The sequence below is a fragment of the Contarinia nasturtii genome, unplaced genomic scaffold (genome assembly GCF_009176525.2).
Source record: "Contarinia nasturtii isolate CC-2019 unplaced genomic scaffold, AAFC_CNas_1.1 Cnas_scaffold_1964, whole genome shotgun sequence".
In the NCBI taxonomy this organism is placed as follows: Eukaryota; Metazoa; Arthropoda; class Insecta; order Diptera; family Cecidomyiidae; genus Contarinia; species Contarinia nasturtii.
In genome coordinates, this window is record NW_022199294.1 from 404,674 (window position 1) to 420,828 (window position 16,155).

Sequence of the window (16,155 nt, forward strand, 5' to 3'; positions counted from 1 at the left end):
AGTGACTTCATTCTTTGCAATGAGGGGACACATGGGATAGTCAATGTGTTTTAGTTAACACTCACTGTACATGGCATCGTTCAGTTGTCGTTGTCTCGTTTGAAAACTGGGTGCAATCACAAGTGGTCATGAGTGTTTGTTACAATGTTCTCATTTCCGTTTCACATTACCTCGACTTCTTTGAACATTTATCAGTTAAATCGAACAAGAAACACCCCAAAAAGTAATGTTTTTGCACAATTTAAATCGTATTTATTTATTTGTTGTTGTTTCTGTCGCTTCATGCATAAATAATCCATCTGAATGTTTAAGATATGAATGTTCAGGCGTATGTTTGGTGTAGATAAGGAAATGTGTTTTGTATATTTTCGATTACGCAACGATGTGCAACACGATAAATTTTCGAATGGTAAGTGCGCGTCTGTACACGACGATCAATGCAATAAACGATAAAACGCTTTTTTTCATTAAATTACCATATTATGGTAGATAAAATATGGTACATAGACCGCGCTGTGCGAATAAATCGATGGAGTGAAAAACTCGATGAAAATATCTTTTCAATTTCTATCTCGCATTTAACGTATTTTTAATTTTGTCTATTCGCTCACTTTTTTCGTTTCGTTTTTGAAAGAAACCAAAATAATAAATTTGAATAAACAAACGAAAAGTGTACTTACATTGTGTAGTTTATAGTATAATCCGCAGGCATTGCATACTGGTTCACCACTTTGGTTCCGCCTCCAAAGGGTTGTTGTGGTCGTTTTGCAGTTTGCACATGATGTCCCCGCACGTCGTGCTGCACTCTGAAGTGACTGAAGCAATAAGTTGAAAGAGAGGGAGAAAAAGAAAACCGAGTGGGTAATTGCCAAACGTCTTTCAAAGCGGTTTCAATCTTATACACTATTATTTAACTTAATTACAAATATTTAACTTATTCGATAAAATTGGATTGATTTGGGACCGAAAATAACAAAATTGTTTTGTGAATTTTGAATCCATGCCATTTGGTTTATCGATTCGAATTGTTAGCATTTTGAAGAATCTTGACCGACTACAAAAGATGATGACTTGCAATAAATTGCATTTTAAAAGCCAATTTCACTTCTCATTAAAACATAATTCTTCTTCCATGTGGATAACGCTGTTTTTCTTCTATTCCATTTTTCAATTGCTGTTTAGAAACTCTGAATGGGTCTAATAATTCTATTGTTGTTTTTACAATCGTTGTTGAATTTTCAGCTTTCATTCTATCCAAATTAAGATATGCTCGTTTAAAAGATGATTTTTTACTTTTTTCCCTGCAGTCAGATGCTAAGGCGTTGCTCAGGGTCGATTGTTTAGTAGTTGATTGAGCATTTTTTTTCATTCTTCAGAAGTTTTTGTATATATACAAACAAATCATTTTGAAATTAGAAAAAAAAGAAATGCAACAGCCGCACTATATTCAGCGCAGTCCGGTTGAACACTTGTCTGTCCGTTCGACATTTTTTGTGGGGAGTCGTTACTTTTTTCTTACTTCTTACTCTTTCCTTCTGGCTCATCATTTCATTTTGGAAACATTTCGATCAATTAAACTCTAAATATGAATGTCACTGCGTATGACATAGATGGATGATCTCTATCGAACTGAGGAAAATATTTTGAAATGAGAGGAGAAAAAAAAACTAAAATAAAATGTTTATGCCATGCACTATCCTGACAATGCAATTGATGAAAGTGAAGTTATATTTGATTAGCACAGACGAGACACGATGATGACAAAAAAACAACGTATATACTACAAGAGTTGTCATTTTTAATGAAGACCAGTTATTGATTACGTATTTGAGGATGGAATCATTGATGCGCGTTGTTTTAAAAATTGAAATATCGTCTGATAGTGTCAATGGCCTGAGATGAGATGAAAAAAAAATTGTCATTTGTTTCATTAATCCCTTTCAGGTGGAACATTTGCAAGATTCCTTTTCTACCTGTGGCGCACCAGAGACAAGATATGAACAAAAAAATGGAGACGTTAAACAAACGATCAATTTTTCCTGATAAATTGTTCAAGCGTATGCGAAACGCACCAGCATTATGTCGCGTGAAGTGGCTGTTTTTTATGAATGAAATCGATCTCGTGAGTTGCAAACGAATTTTTTTTTTATTTCTCTTCTTGCATTGATGATGCATATACAATTGGTGGGTCTCCGTTTTGCATTCAAGATTCGTTGTGATGCAAAAATTCCTAATAAACCAAATCAATACCGCAGATACACACATTTTGTTGGGTTTGTTGTTTTTTTAAAATGCGAAACGCAAACAGAACTTGAGATTAATTGACTGTGACAGTTCAAGCGTTGCATTTGTAATTTGACAGTTGATAAATTGGCGCGCGAGTGCGACGACCATATGCAAAAACGGCATGTTTTATTCGAACGCACAGGGACACTTCTTTCCGTTTCTACTAGACTTTTTCTACAAACAATTTTTTTTCCGAGTTTTGTCATTCCTTATATATTTATCCGGTAGTCTTGGGCATTTTATGCGTGTAGGCAAACCCATTTTGAAATTAACGATAATAAATGTTACTTTCGCTTCTTTTTATGCTGTTCGGACGTTTATCGACTGATTTCTACCACACTTGCTAAGTCAGAATGTATTAATTTCAAATTATTCACTTTGAATACACGAATAAAAGCGAAGAGCTGTGACAACAACAAGAATACGGCGCACAAAGTAAAAATGCGTAACATGTCGCTTTTGGTCAAAATTCATTTGTTTAAACATTACAAACACACATCACTTTTAATTTTCTTCTCATTTATATTGTATATACTGTAACGTTGAATCAAATCACTTGATTATGTATTTGGAATTCCATTCCAGTCGAAATGATTTGATGGAGAAGGAGAAGAGAAGACAACCAGTGACACCCACACAATTTAAATGCGATCGCATTCGTACACATCTTAATCCACATATAGCGATTCGAGAAGGTATTTAAAGTCGCAATAAATGATCATTGTTAATATTAGTTGTTTTTATCGATGTTTCAGTACGCATAATGGCCAATCATAAATTCTAATTCAGCGAATATCTGCAGAAAACGTCGTATCAGTCGACATTTAAATGGAATAAATCGCGCGCATGCATTATGTTCCGTTTGCGAGATGATTGAGGAATCATGCTGATTCACTCCAACATGGATACATCAACATTTTAAGTGGCTTCTACCAATGGCGCGAAGACCATTCTACCACATGCGAAAAATCACTCTCCTTAACATATTTATTTGGTTGCATTCAATTTAAAGCAGATAAACAGATTTTAACAGACATGTACATTATGCGAAGCGGATATGTTGCAGGAAAAAACTATCGAAATGTGCATGATGCATCAAATATCATATTCAATTTAAGGTTTTTTTTTCTTCTGTGTGCGTGAATAAGCAAATAAAAATTGGCACATGCAATTGAAAAACACCATAATCGGCTTATTTTCAATGACAATTGAACGAATTTCAATTGATTCGATTTCAGTGGTGCGTGATTGAAAATCCATTGAATTGTATGTTTGCTGCTCGACTTTTAATTGTTACAGAAATTGACACAGAACAAAAAGGCATAACCACACCAGGATCATCATCGAATGGGACACAAAAAAAAGCGAGTCGTCGCTTCAATTCAAGCGCATTTAATGAGCAGCTGCCATATGTGCGCTTTTATGCGATAGACGATCTTATTTATCGATAAGATGATCTTCCGCATTTTATTCAATTAATTGGATTTATTATAGGGAAAGTAATCATTTTTATTCTCTATTTCTTTCTCTTTCTGTTCCAATGCTCTGGTCGATGCATTGACATGCACACACACTATATCGAAATGCTGTCATTCAAATAGAAAGATCCCGACGATAAAAACATTATGCAACTAAGCGGTGTGTGTTGAAAGGCAATGAAAAAAACAAGAACGAAATATTATAGAAAACATAGTAAAAATCAATTTGCCGACCCATTTTTTTCACGATTTCATTTGTGGTTTTAACTGTTATATCTCTTTCTAGAACGAAGCATAGAGAAAAAAAATGGTGTTTCAAAAGTGTTTGTTTACACCTCACACGGTTGCTATAGAGGACATTCGAAATAAATTGAGTACGTCCATTGCCGAAATACAACGAAACAAATGACATACACACATTTACAAACACCGATGAAGAAAAATGGTTTTTTTTCTTCTCTTTATTGAATGTGAAGTATTTTATGTCATATATATTCAATTGTATTCACATTAAAGGTATCGCTTTATGACATTGTACCGTGCATGTGTATGCATGTATATTTTCCAAAATGTCAGCGTCTTTGTGCTTACTTATGTGTAACGAAACGTTTCGTTGGAAATAGAAGAGAGAAATAATCATAATAAAAAAATGTTGTGTGTACATAGATTGCTGGTTCTCTCGCACCGTAAGACCATTCGATTTTACAACCATCGTCATCATCATTATTTTACATTCCGACTTCGACTCTTCGTGCACTCTTTCTTGTAAGCGCGTACAGATACACACACACGGTGTATATGTAAACGCCGTGTGGAATGGCACCAACCATACTCACACAATATGTATGCCGTTCTAATGAAGAATATGTCATTTAAATTATACACACAACCTCTGTATACGCATACAGAATAGAATGAACGACATATATAAAATATTTAAAAAAACGCGAGCACATATAAAAAACATTCACAAGAGCGTATACGATGTAAATTGAAGGTTCAGCACGACGGAATAAATGAAAGCCACGCAAATAATAACGCAATATGAAAGACAAAAACCGAATAGAAAATTACCGAGTACGAGACAAATAAAGAAAATTGAAATAAATGTTTGTTATTCATTTCGAATGATACAGTTTTTGGTGGTTGTGCTTTGTATGCGCAAACGACCTGTAGGATGCGTTGTTGTGCATTCCACACAATAAATTAATATTTTATGTATATTAACGCAAAGAAAAATATGGTTAAAAAAAAGAAACACGTTGCCAGTGCTCTGAGACACACAGAGAGATAGAGCAACAGGAGCTACAATGCATATTTTTCATCGACAACTACGCATACACAATACGAACCGGCCGACATTTTATTTACCCATGTTCTTTTAGCAATGGGGCTAAAATGAAAAATTCACCGTCGAATGGGTCAAGTAATTAGCGGGTTTACGACAGACACAGATACATTTTTATTGGACACAATGACATGTAGATAATCAGAAATGACGATAAAAAAACGAACGTTATATGGTTGCTTCTATAACCGAATAACAAAAAAATGTAATGTTTTTGATAAATTATTTTTTTATGTATATAGTCCCTAGACACATCGAGTATCTTTTTATTGTTACTGCCTAGCATTCGTCACGTCATGTATAGTAAATTGTTTATTTCGATGAATATGAGAAAAAAAAGAGAACATTTTAACAGAGCTCATGGATTGCACTTGAATTTTGCCTTCAAATCTTTTAGGTGTGGTTTCGACCTTTGCAAAACACAACACACTTTGATTGAATTTATTTGAATTCAAGTGACGAATAACACAGAGAATATTATTGACGTTGTTTGAGTGATAAACTGTGTGTCATTTTTCATTTTAAGGAGTTTTCGTCGATATCGATTTTTCAGTTTGACATTTGAATGATACAGCCCAAGTTTGCATCTTTGAAATCGAGATGAAGCGCCGTTTCTGTTTGTTTTATCAATTTGTCGACTCCATTTATTTTCCAAAGTGTATATGCTGGAGGTGATGGTACGCAATGCGCATGCTTTACCCTGCCGAATGACAATCTATTGGTCGATTGCACCCTCGATTGTGAATCGGTGGCTGACAAATACTGTATTTAAATATTACTGATGATTTCGATCAATAGATAACAATCACAGTGGAGAATATGCGCTACGCGACATCAACCTCACACACGCACCGAACGAATCGAAAATAAAAAGAGTCATGGTAGCTGGCATGTAATGCGCCACTCTTGAATAAATCTAAACCTAATTTGATTAGAATCAGTCACATTTATAAATATTATCACATCAAATCAAGTGTAATTCGAATTTACTCATTTTAACGCGTCTGCAAATGGATAAGACACTGTTGATGGGAATTTTTTTTTAGGTGGAATTTTGGAAATACACAGCCGTGTGATATGTTGTGAAAAGAGCAAATTCAAGTAGAAAAGCATTATGTTCCCAAAACTCGAGCATTTAAAACGTATATGCGGCGTCAGTCGTTGGCCCAACGACAGTGAGATGTTGTGAGAAAAAAACAGCGGATTTGGGCATCGTGAGAAATATGAAGAAAAAAAGTTATTAATTTATTTTGTTATTATGATTATGAATGTTATTTTGTTTATCGATTTTCTCAACCGCAATTTTTATTCGCTGTTAAACGTTGTAATTATTAATGCAAAATACAGTTTCATATTATTATCCGTTGCCTGTTTGTGGCAGGTAGTAGTAGTTTATTAGAAACGAAAATGAAAAATCTCATTTCAGCAAAAGTGATTTTTTTGACTGTTCTTCGCCGTCGCTCTCGTACCGGCTGAAAATGCAATTTGGATGTGTTCTGATTTTTTTTTGGTATCATCACATTATCTGGTTCAACATACGGCATTATGGAAATTAAACGATCGAGCCTACCGAAAATTGCAAACAAAAACAAAGGAGAATTTGAGATCGATAACGGCGAACGCAATGAATCGATCGAAAGGGGGCCTAACATTCACCAAGTTTCCTTTTTATTCTTTTGCTCCAATTCTGATAAATACCACCTTTGACTTCTTCGGACTTAAGACAAAAGTGAAATCGATTATTTTACACTACGATCGCTTCACACTGGTTGTATGAAACGGAGAAAGAGCGGCAGATAGAAGAAAAGGAAGAAAATCTGTTTCGGCTGGTTTTGTTATCGTTGTAGACACAGCGCCAGAATGTTAAATATATTTTTAAAAAAACAGTATCGATGAACATCAATTTAGTGTGTCTTGGGAAACGTTATTGACCTTTTATTGGATTTGTTTTTATGAAAATGTTCAGTTCGTTTTTCGGGTTTATCTTTTTTATTCAAGCTTACGTCATTAGAAATGTATTATTGCACCTGAGGTGAATATAAGCGACATTCGAATTGACTATTATGAGATATCAAAAATGAAATCAAACCAATATATATGTCGTTAAAAAACAATTACACATATTTTATGTTTCGCCACCAGAACCATGGCATATAAAAAAAATATAGTATAAACAAACTATCGCATCGGGGATACACGAATGCCGAAATCAAATAACAATCGTAAAATACCAAAATCGAAACAATAACCATTAATACCAATTACATAAATTGTGCAATGGAGAGCTCACATTAAATTGCCGCGCGCACAATTGTATATCGAAGCTAGCACACATTTGGTTGGTATTTTCATTTTTCTTTTTGTTCATTCAAAGTTGAATGGTTTAGTGCTCATATTTTTCCATCTACCATTTTCACTGTATTATTTCACTGATTACATATCATTATTGTGCATATGTGTGGTGGTTTATTGAATTGGTTTGCCGACCCAAAACCATATCGATTCGTCGTACAGCCATTTGATTTGTCTTCGAAAAGCAAACAGCACTGTCGACAAGACAGGACAAACTGAATCGCATTTAATTTATTGCAAACAATGCAAATACATTTTTTTTACAATCATTCTTATTCTGCCCTCTGCACACTCACACACACACTCACATGAAATGATGTAAAATCGTTCATTCGTTTGTTTTACGTTTGTGTCATTTCCTGGACGCGCGCGCATCAACTTTGGCAATGTAATTTGCACATTGGTACTTTTGTTCACGGGTGAAAAATGAGTACGAATAGCTTTCTTTTGTTATATTAGTATTGTGCCGGACCAAATACATTTTCTCTTTACATTATATAATGATCAAACAATGCAATCTTGTACCGAAAAAAAAACCCGAGTATTTGTTGTGAGGGAGAGCGTAAAAGAACTGGTGGGAGATACGATGAAAGCCGAAATGCTTGAGAAATCCAGAACGGAGTCAGGCTTTATTTTTTCTTTCTTTCTCAATTTACGAACCACAAAGAAAACCATAATTTTTTAATGCATTTTATTTACTCTTTTTTTTTCACAACGCCAATGGGCATGAATAATCGGATCGAAAGTTGCACTTGGTTAGCACTCATTCGACGCGCATTGTAATTTATCTAAATAACATTTATAAATTTGTTTTTGCACTATTCGCGTCTGCACAATTTATTTGGGTATAAACGAAAAAAAAAGCGCGCGCTAGCAAAACAACGCGCGGGAATTATACACCCGAAGAACATTTATTTGCGGCAGAAACAATTTTTTGTGGAGGGCCAGCCCGCGATTAGCACAATAGTTACGCAACGTACATATGTAAATTGTAAAGTGAATGCAAATGCAACGGTATCGTATGATAATTTCACGATTGCTCCATTGTTCGTGCTCAATGAAAATACTAAATTTTCAAATTGTGCATTTTTATATTTATTTTTTATTTTTCGTTTTGTATGCTTTGTCCGTTTCACGTTCTGATTTCGACCAAAACTCCAATTCATTTTATGATTCTATAATTCAATGCACAATTTGATATTTCTCATGTGATTTTTCAGTTTGGAATTTAAGATGTTACTCATTGGCTTTACGTATAGTCACCTGGGAGTCACTCAGCACTGAGGTTTGTATTTTGGATTTGTGGTTTCCGTTTTGGGATTTGATGATGAACACATTTTTCCCTTGATCGGCATCCACAAATTATAATAAACGTTTAAACATTGCAATGTCATCATGGAATTCGGAACATTTTCGTAACTCATCTTAAAATTTAGAAATATGATTGCTATTTGAAGTGAAATATTTTGGTATAAGACTGAACTCGATTCGAACTGCACACACTGACGCGGCATACTTGATCAAAGCTATCTATCATTTTGTTCTGTCTCTCTTTCTCAGTACTGTATTGTATTTTACTTGAATTATTCTTCAGTGATACAAAACGATTTATTATTCATTTCGATGTGTTGGCCCTTTTTTTGGTGATCGTACCGGTACCGCTCGTCTAGTGAGACATAATCCTCGAATGAAATCGATGAAAAAGAATAATTGACAGGGCACTCAAATAACGATTGGAATTGGTTTCATCTCAACATAGTGGTCGTTTCTAAAACGATGATATTCAAAAAATCGTCGATTTTTATCGATATTGTACTATCGAATAATTACACAATCCGTTAAACAATGATCGTGGTCGCTGGTGAAATGATACACAAATTTGTTATGGTTTATTTTAATGGAATGATTGGTCTATTGGATCAAGCGGATTTCATTGTTTGAAATTAGCTTCATTGGTAAACAATCTTCGAATAATTCGAACAAGAGAGCGCATGAGAGATAAACAAATCGTGTCTTTTTCTTCTGACTGCAATTGTTTTCAAATGAAATGAATTCTTGGAAAAATCGAGAACAAATAATGTCACAATTTCATCAAATTACAAAAAAAAAACATTAACAACCGTATTTAAAAACTACAGTTTGCACAAAGCTGCATTCGAACTGGGCAGGGCACAAACGTAAACAATTGAGTGATTGTGACAAGAGAATCACCTGCTACCTTTTTCCCACTAGATTTATACGGAAAGCTTGGAAATGTGCACAATTTCAAAATGTACGCTCGACAAATAGGAGAAAAAACTCCATCAAATTAATGCATTTTCATTCGGCTGCTCTGTAATTTTCACTTCATTTTGTAGAAGTGTGACTCTTACAGTGTCATCATATCAATTTGCAACTTGAAGCATCAGCCGCAGCAGCAAAAAAAAGAATGTCTAACTGTTGTTATGAAATGAACGTGGTATTAAGCGCATACTTAGAAATCACAATATTAACAACAGTGTGACGGAGATGAATTTCAATGATATGTAAATGATTATACATCATGGCTTTGTTATAATTTTTATTTTTTTCCTCTTTTTTCTCTTTCTTGATTCATCACACTCTGGAGTGCACTTTCAGGAAAATTGTTGAAAAGAAATGAAAAATCCAAATTGTTCAACTGTGTTCGGAATAGATTTGCAGGCAGAGAGAGAGCCAGTTAACAATGAATTCACTGAACAAATAACAATAATAAGAAGTATTGATGATACCAATAAAAGAACAAAGTAAATTCAGGAGTGCGCGAGTGCACAACATTCACAACAGACACACAAGATGACGTTGAACCACACAGTAAAAATAAAACGAACGCGACATTCCAATAAATAAATGAAAAAAGGGCACACAAGGAGAAGAGAAGAAAAAAAAACTGAACAACGAAACACACAATAACAATTGTAAAAGCAAAACAATGATCGGGTGAAGTGGGGGAAGAGAGGGCGAGAGAAAGAGAGTGAAACGCAAAGACACTGAGATAAATGCAGAAGCATCTCCAGAAATATTGTATTATTAGACACATCGTGGGAATTTGTCTCAAAGTTTTCATACGTATCCAACGAAGCAGTTCCAACACAATGACATTGAACACAATTTTTTGGGCTCAAATAGGCAACTCATGAATGTGATAATTTCTTCATTGCTTTCATCCAGTTTCCAGAGACAAAATTATCAAAAGAATAGTTTCTTGTGTGACATATGCACATTTCGCAATATCAAATATTCACCGAAGCCCATTTACTTCGGCTAATCATTTGATTCGTATTAAAAAGAACTATTGTTATTATTGTAGCAATTTTCGTTAAGTTTATTTTTACTTTGTAATAAAAAAAGCATTCTCCATAAGTATTCAATTCGACAATAATAAGCGTTTAAGAAGACTTGAGCATTGTTGGCACGAATTAAAGTCTAATCGAATCGCAAAAAAAAACAATTGTTTTCAATTTCTTTTCCTGCGCAAAGACAGAAGCTGCAAGTTGCTTCGTACATTTTGTTTCGATTTTTCTTGCATTTGTTTTCGGCGCATATTCCATTTTATTCTCGACATGTGTTTATTTTTTATTTTCCGTTTGCTTTCGTATTTTCTGTGCAACGAAGTAATAAATATGATTTTCGGAATTGGTAGCGTGCGCGCACACACACACATGAACATGTTTGTAACTCTTTATTTGGTGGGCTTAAATTCTCTAACAATGCGATAAATACGAATGTTTGGTTTGAGTTTGGTTCGCGGTTACTCAATCCTTGATTTTACATTGATACACGTTATGCGTATTGTCTTTTAACATTGTGTGTGTGTTGATTTGCTCGACTTTTTGTTTGTTTCACATTGTTCTTTTTGCTTTGGATGCCGTATCAATTTTAAAATGTAATGCCTTTTATTTAATACTATAATTTACTCCCGTCAAACGACGACCAACGGAAGCAATCACAACAAAACGCGACGAAAGGAAACCGAACAACATAGCAGAAGAACAGAAAAAAATGTGAAATAATAACAACAACAAACGGCGAAAAAAAATAAACCGGGAGACACACACGCCGATAAGCCGCGATCTCGTTTTCTTGTGCACCGAGAAAGAGAGTCACTTCATCCACTTTTGGTGTGGTCGCAATTGTTTTGATTTTTGTGTGCAATCGAATTACTGAGAGAGCGTATTGTTACTGTTTGCTATATTAAGTGGACAATGGCATGTATGTCGCCGGCACCTATCAATACGTGTGATATTTGATGTGAAACATGCATTTCTTGATTCCTTTTTCTCTCTTTCTCTCTCTCCATCTGTTGTGAGCTGGTTTTGTTGTTCTTTTGTTTGTTTTATGTTGTTGTTTTTTTTTCTTCTTCTCTGTATTTGTGCTAAACCGCATATCAAATGATGTGCGCTCTCACCGAAGCATCCTTTTGCAATTTTCAATCTGCACATTGTCAGTGCCAATCGCATGTATGGTTGCAATGAAAAACAAAAGGTCTGTATATGTTTGGGGTTTATTCATGTGATTGATGAAAATTGACAATATTTCAATGGCATACAATTATAATTGACTTATTCTGTCAAGTGGCGAAAGCTGCGGCCCGAAAAGAATGCCAAATCACTATACTCTCTCGCGCATATACAATTTTGCAATAATCGGCAAATTTGCATAATTCTTTGGTAGATACTTCAATTGTTATGTATGTGAGAACCAAAATCAAGATTTTCCAAAATGGAATTAAAATCTAAGCCCACCGAGCAAAATTCCCATCGAACCATTTTTACAATACAGATTTTGTGCACACACACATTGTTCGGAACGGGCGTTCAATGACCACATACCGCACATTTATTAACGCTAAAAAAATGATATGTTTTTTTTAATTGATTCTCCCTTTTGGATTTATATTTATAATGCATATAGCCGCAGAGAGGCGATAAGCAGCAAGTTTTTCGTTGCAGTAGCATGACGCCAATTATTCGTTCAACCAATTATTTGATTTCATTTCGATTAAGTATAATTTGCGATTCGCTGTTTTCAGAGCGAAAAAAACACGGCAAAACGTCTTGTTATCAAGACGGTTGCTGTATTTTCACGATCACTTGAAGCCTGTTTTTGTGACAGTGTGCGCTTTACATCGCGCGGCTTCGATACGCGTTAATCAGTAGGTGGTGCGGTGGCATATTCGCACAGTTTGCGGCCATTTTATTTTGACTTGATCATACACGGTTTGTTCGTGTGTGATTTTTGAAGAAGAAAAAACACACACATCATACAGAGCATCAACCTGTGTGCACCTCTTGATCATATCGATTCAAATATGAATTCCAAATTTATTGACATTTTTGAATATGCATGCAACTTCTTCTCAAATTATATACAGTAGCGTAGCAGCAAATAAGGTAAGTCGCGGCGACAACCAATCGAAAGAATCGCTGGAATCAATGTTCATAAGTGGAATATGATTGGCAACACCAGAATGAAGAAAAAAAACCAATTCAGTTGACAGAAACACACGCCGAGATAAGCAATATGATTAAGAAAAAAAAGAGTTCGGAAATTAACGGCTAGTCACCTTTCTACTTCATCTTTACACATGTTTTAAAACTTAAAAATAAAAACGAAATAACCAAGACCCTATTCTCAGCGAGAATGGCCACTGTGAGAACTGAGAAGACCAACCATATTAACGATTTTTATAAATATTCATCATATAAATAAACAGACTGGATGATTTAAATTATAATTTATTTAGATGTTTCACTTCTTTTTTTTTTTATATGTTTCGTGCCAGCATTAAGAAACAAAAGAACAAAAAATTAACGACAATTTTGTTTAGTTTGTTTGTTTTTTATACGCATTCGAAACACGATATTTATATGAATATAAAAAGATGAACGGAATTTGGTTGAGAAAAGTCCAATTAGAAGAAGAAATGTCAACCAATGAATAAAACTATCGATTCGAGCACGGCCATCGGTTCACACACACAAAACCGAAAATTAAAATGACTTAGTAATGGTCACCGCGCTCGAAGAACAGGTAGATAATTTTCATATTATCAACGCCAATAAATTAATTGAAATTAATGAAATAAACGATTTAATAAATCTGTGGACTATTGGATGCTTGTTAACCAACATTTTATGACTTTTGCTTCTACATTCTCATATTCGTTACGGTTGTTTAATAAATTGTGATAAAAAACAAACGCACAAATCGTAAGCGGTTAGAAAAACAACCGAATATCATAAAGACGAACTGATTTTTTTGTCTTGAATATTCAATCTTGGTTGATTTAATCAATAGATTTTCTTTTGTATTCAAATTATATTAATTTCTCATATAGTTAGCAGATGTGCTTTTCATACAGTTGAAATGACTCAATTACATAGTAACATATCAAATGTATTATTCTTTTGAATTGTTTGCGAAATGCAAATTTTCCGAATGTTTGTTTTAAATAGCGGGCACAGTTTTTTCTTAACGGTTACTAAATTACAAAGTAAGAAGTGATTATCAGCTTTTATCGGGCCACAATTCTTGTCGTTCTAGATTGATGCAATATAATCTTGAAAAGGTATACATACGTGATAAGAACAAAGGCACTCGATAGGTTGTTTCTTTTATTCCTTTCTCAAAAGCAATAAATAATTTGAACGGTAATACTAAAATTAGCAAATTATGTTAATTTAATGATCGATATACTATCTGCGTTGACTTAAATTCTATATGGTTGTGTTAAATTTGATGTTAATGCTATTTTTCGCATCTCCGTTAAAGAGTTTATTCAGTTGGCCATTTGATACAATAGAATTGGTTTGGATGCGATAAATTTCATTTCAATTGAACAATGGATCTTCGTTCATGCATATTCAAACATCAGAGAGAGAAAGAAAGAGATAAAACTGCGATAAAAATCCATCGCATTTTGACGAGACTAAATATACACTCACTCATATAGTAAATGATGTCATTTGCAAGTGCCCTTGCACATTTTTTTTCTTCTCTTCGCTTAATTATTCCGTTTGAAAATTGTCCAATCAAATTAACCGAAAATAATGAATAATTTTTCTTCTGTGTCTATGCTGTCGATTAAATCAAATTAAAATGCATTTGAAAAGTGGCGAACAAGAAGTGAGCACAGTGAAAACATGTCATATATATATTTTCGTTGACTTCAATTAGTTCAAATGTTGATTCGGTATGGTTGATAAGAACAGAAAATTGTTTGTGTCCTCAATAATTATTGGCACATATCGCGGTTGGTCACGTTGTTGTTGTTGCTGTTGATTTACACGTTAGTTGTGATGTGCGAAAAATATATTTGAAATTGAATGAATTGAAAATGGCTGGAAAAGAATGAGCGTAGTTTTTTTTTATTTTAAATTCTTCTTTAAAGCCGCGCGCGTCCCAAGAGCTTACATTCATTAGCACAAATGAATTGATAGCACTTATAAGCAAAATACATTGTGTTTGGAGTGAATAAATAAACAGTTTTTCAATCGAAATGGACGCGATGAACATGGCGCATGGCATAAATGACTTTGTTAAGCAGAATATTAATATTGTATTTATTGCTTGCCACTAATAATGGACATTAAATAGATGCATAAAAATTCAATTCATAAAATAAAAGTTTGCTCCGCATGTGCCCACTATTTGCTTTACAATCATTCTTCCTTTTTGTGCACCGTAGCCGCGCGCGCTCTATACACACACACAGCGAAATATGAAAATTATTCATACTAATTTTTTTGTAATTAGAGAAATAAACAATGAAGTGAGCGCGAGCGAAATGCACATCGTGCTCAGCAAATAGCGTGTGATGAGCAATTTTGCGCGAGGCGCAAACGCGAACGTGCGCTTGCTCCGCCAATATGTATAGTGTGAGAAAAAAAAAATTGTGAATATAATTATTGATATTCGATATACCGGACACACCGTTGTATAGATAGGGATAGAATGCCACCAGAGAGACGGGCGAATACAAATTGCAATTGAACGAATGCAACCATTCCGCACAATGACGACAACGTAGAACAATGAAAAAAAATTGTTTCAACAATGTGTTCTCTCCTCACTCTACCTACTTTTATACCGCTTTTTCGTTCGTATTTATTCTATAAATTATTAAATTATTATTAATTTCAAGGTAAATGAAGTGTGCTTTTAACGGAGATAACAACAAACTGAATAAAAAATGAACATTATTTTATGTTTGCATTATTTTTTTTCGCGTCTATATTTGCGGCTATTTTGTTTTTCTGCTGTATGGTCAGGTATTTTTGTGTTGATGTATTTGTTTGACCCTTCATTCTTCACATTTTTATATTTTTTTTTTTTGAGATTTGTGCGTTTTAATTATATACAGAATGCACGGATTAGGTGTGAATCACGCGTACATATTTCATAAAAGAGATGTTAAAAAAGACAAATGCATTCCGAATATTTGATATTAAAAAAAAAGCTTGTAAAAAATGCACATTCTATCAAACCCATTCATTTTTTTTATTCATTTTTCTGACTAAATTATTGTATCATCTCTGTCATCTTCAATTGCGAAATCTGTTTTCACAACTTCCGGTTTTAAAACTCAATAACTTTTTATTGACGTAATGAAAATGATTCGTGTTTTTTTTCTATAAAAGCAACAAAACCATTATGGTTTTAGTGCTGTTA

At 34.1% G+C, this 16,155-nt stretch overlaps 1 protein-coding gene across 4 annotated transcripts in view; it reads right to left on the bottom strand.

Annotated features, from left to right (window-relative positions):
• LOC116347556 (GATA-binding factor C) overlaps positions 1-16,155 on the bottom strand; it is a 70,479-nt gene that overhangs the window by 6,091 nt on the left and 48,233 nt on the right. For 3 of the 4 annotated variants that reach the window (XM_031778191.1, XM_031778193.1, XM_031778190.1), the window contains exon 6: positions 681-821. In XM_031778191.1, coding sequence (XP_031634051.1) covers positions 681-821 — 141 coding nt within the window. The remainder of the gene's footprint in view (positions 1-680; positions 822-16,155) is intronic. The other variant, XM_031778192.1, reaches the window with a different exon arrangement.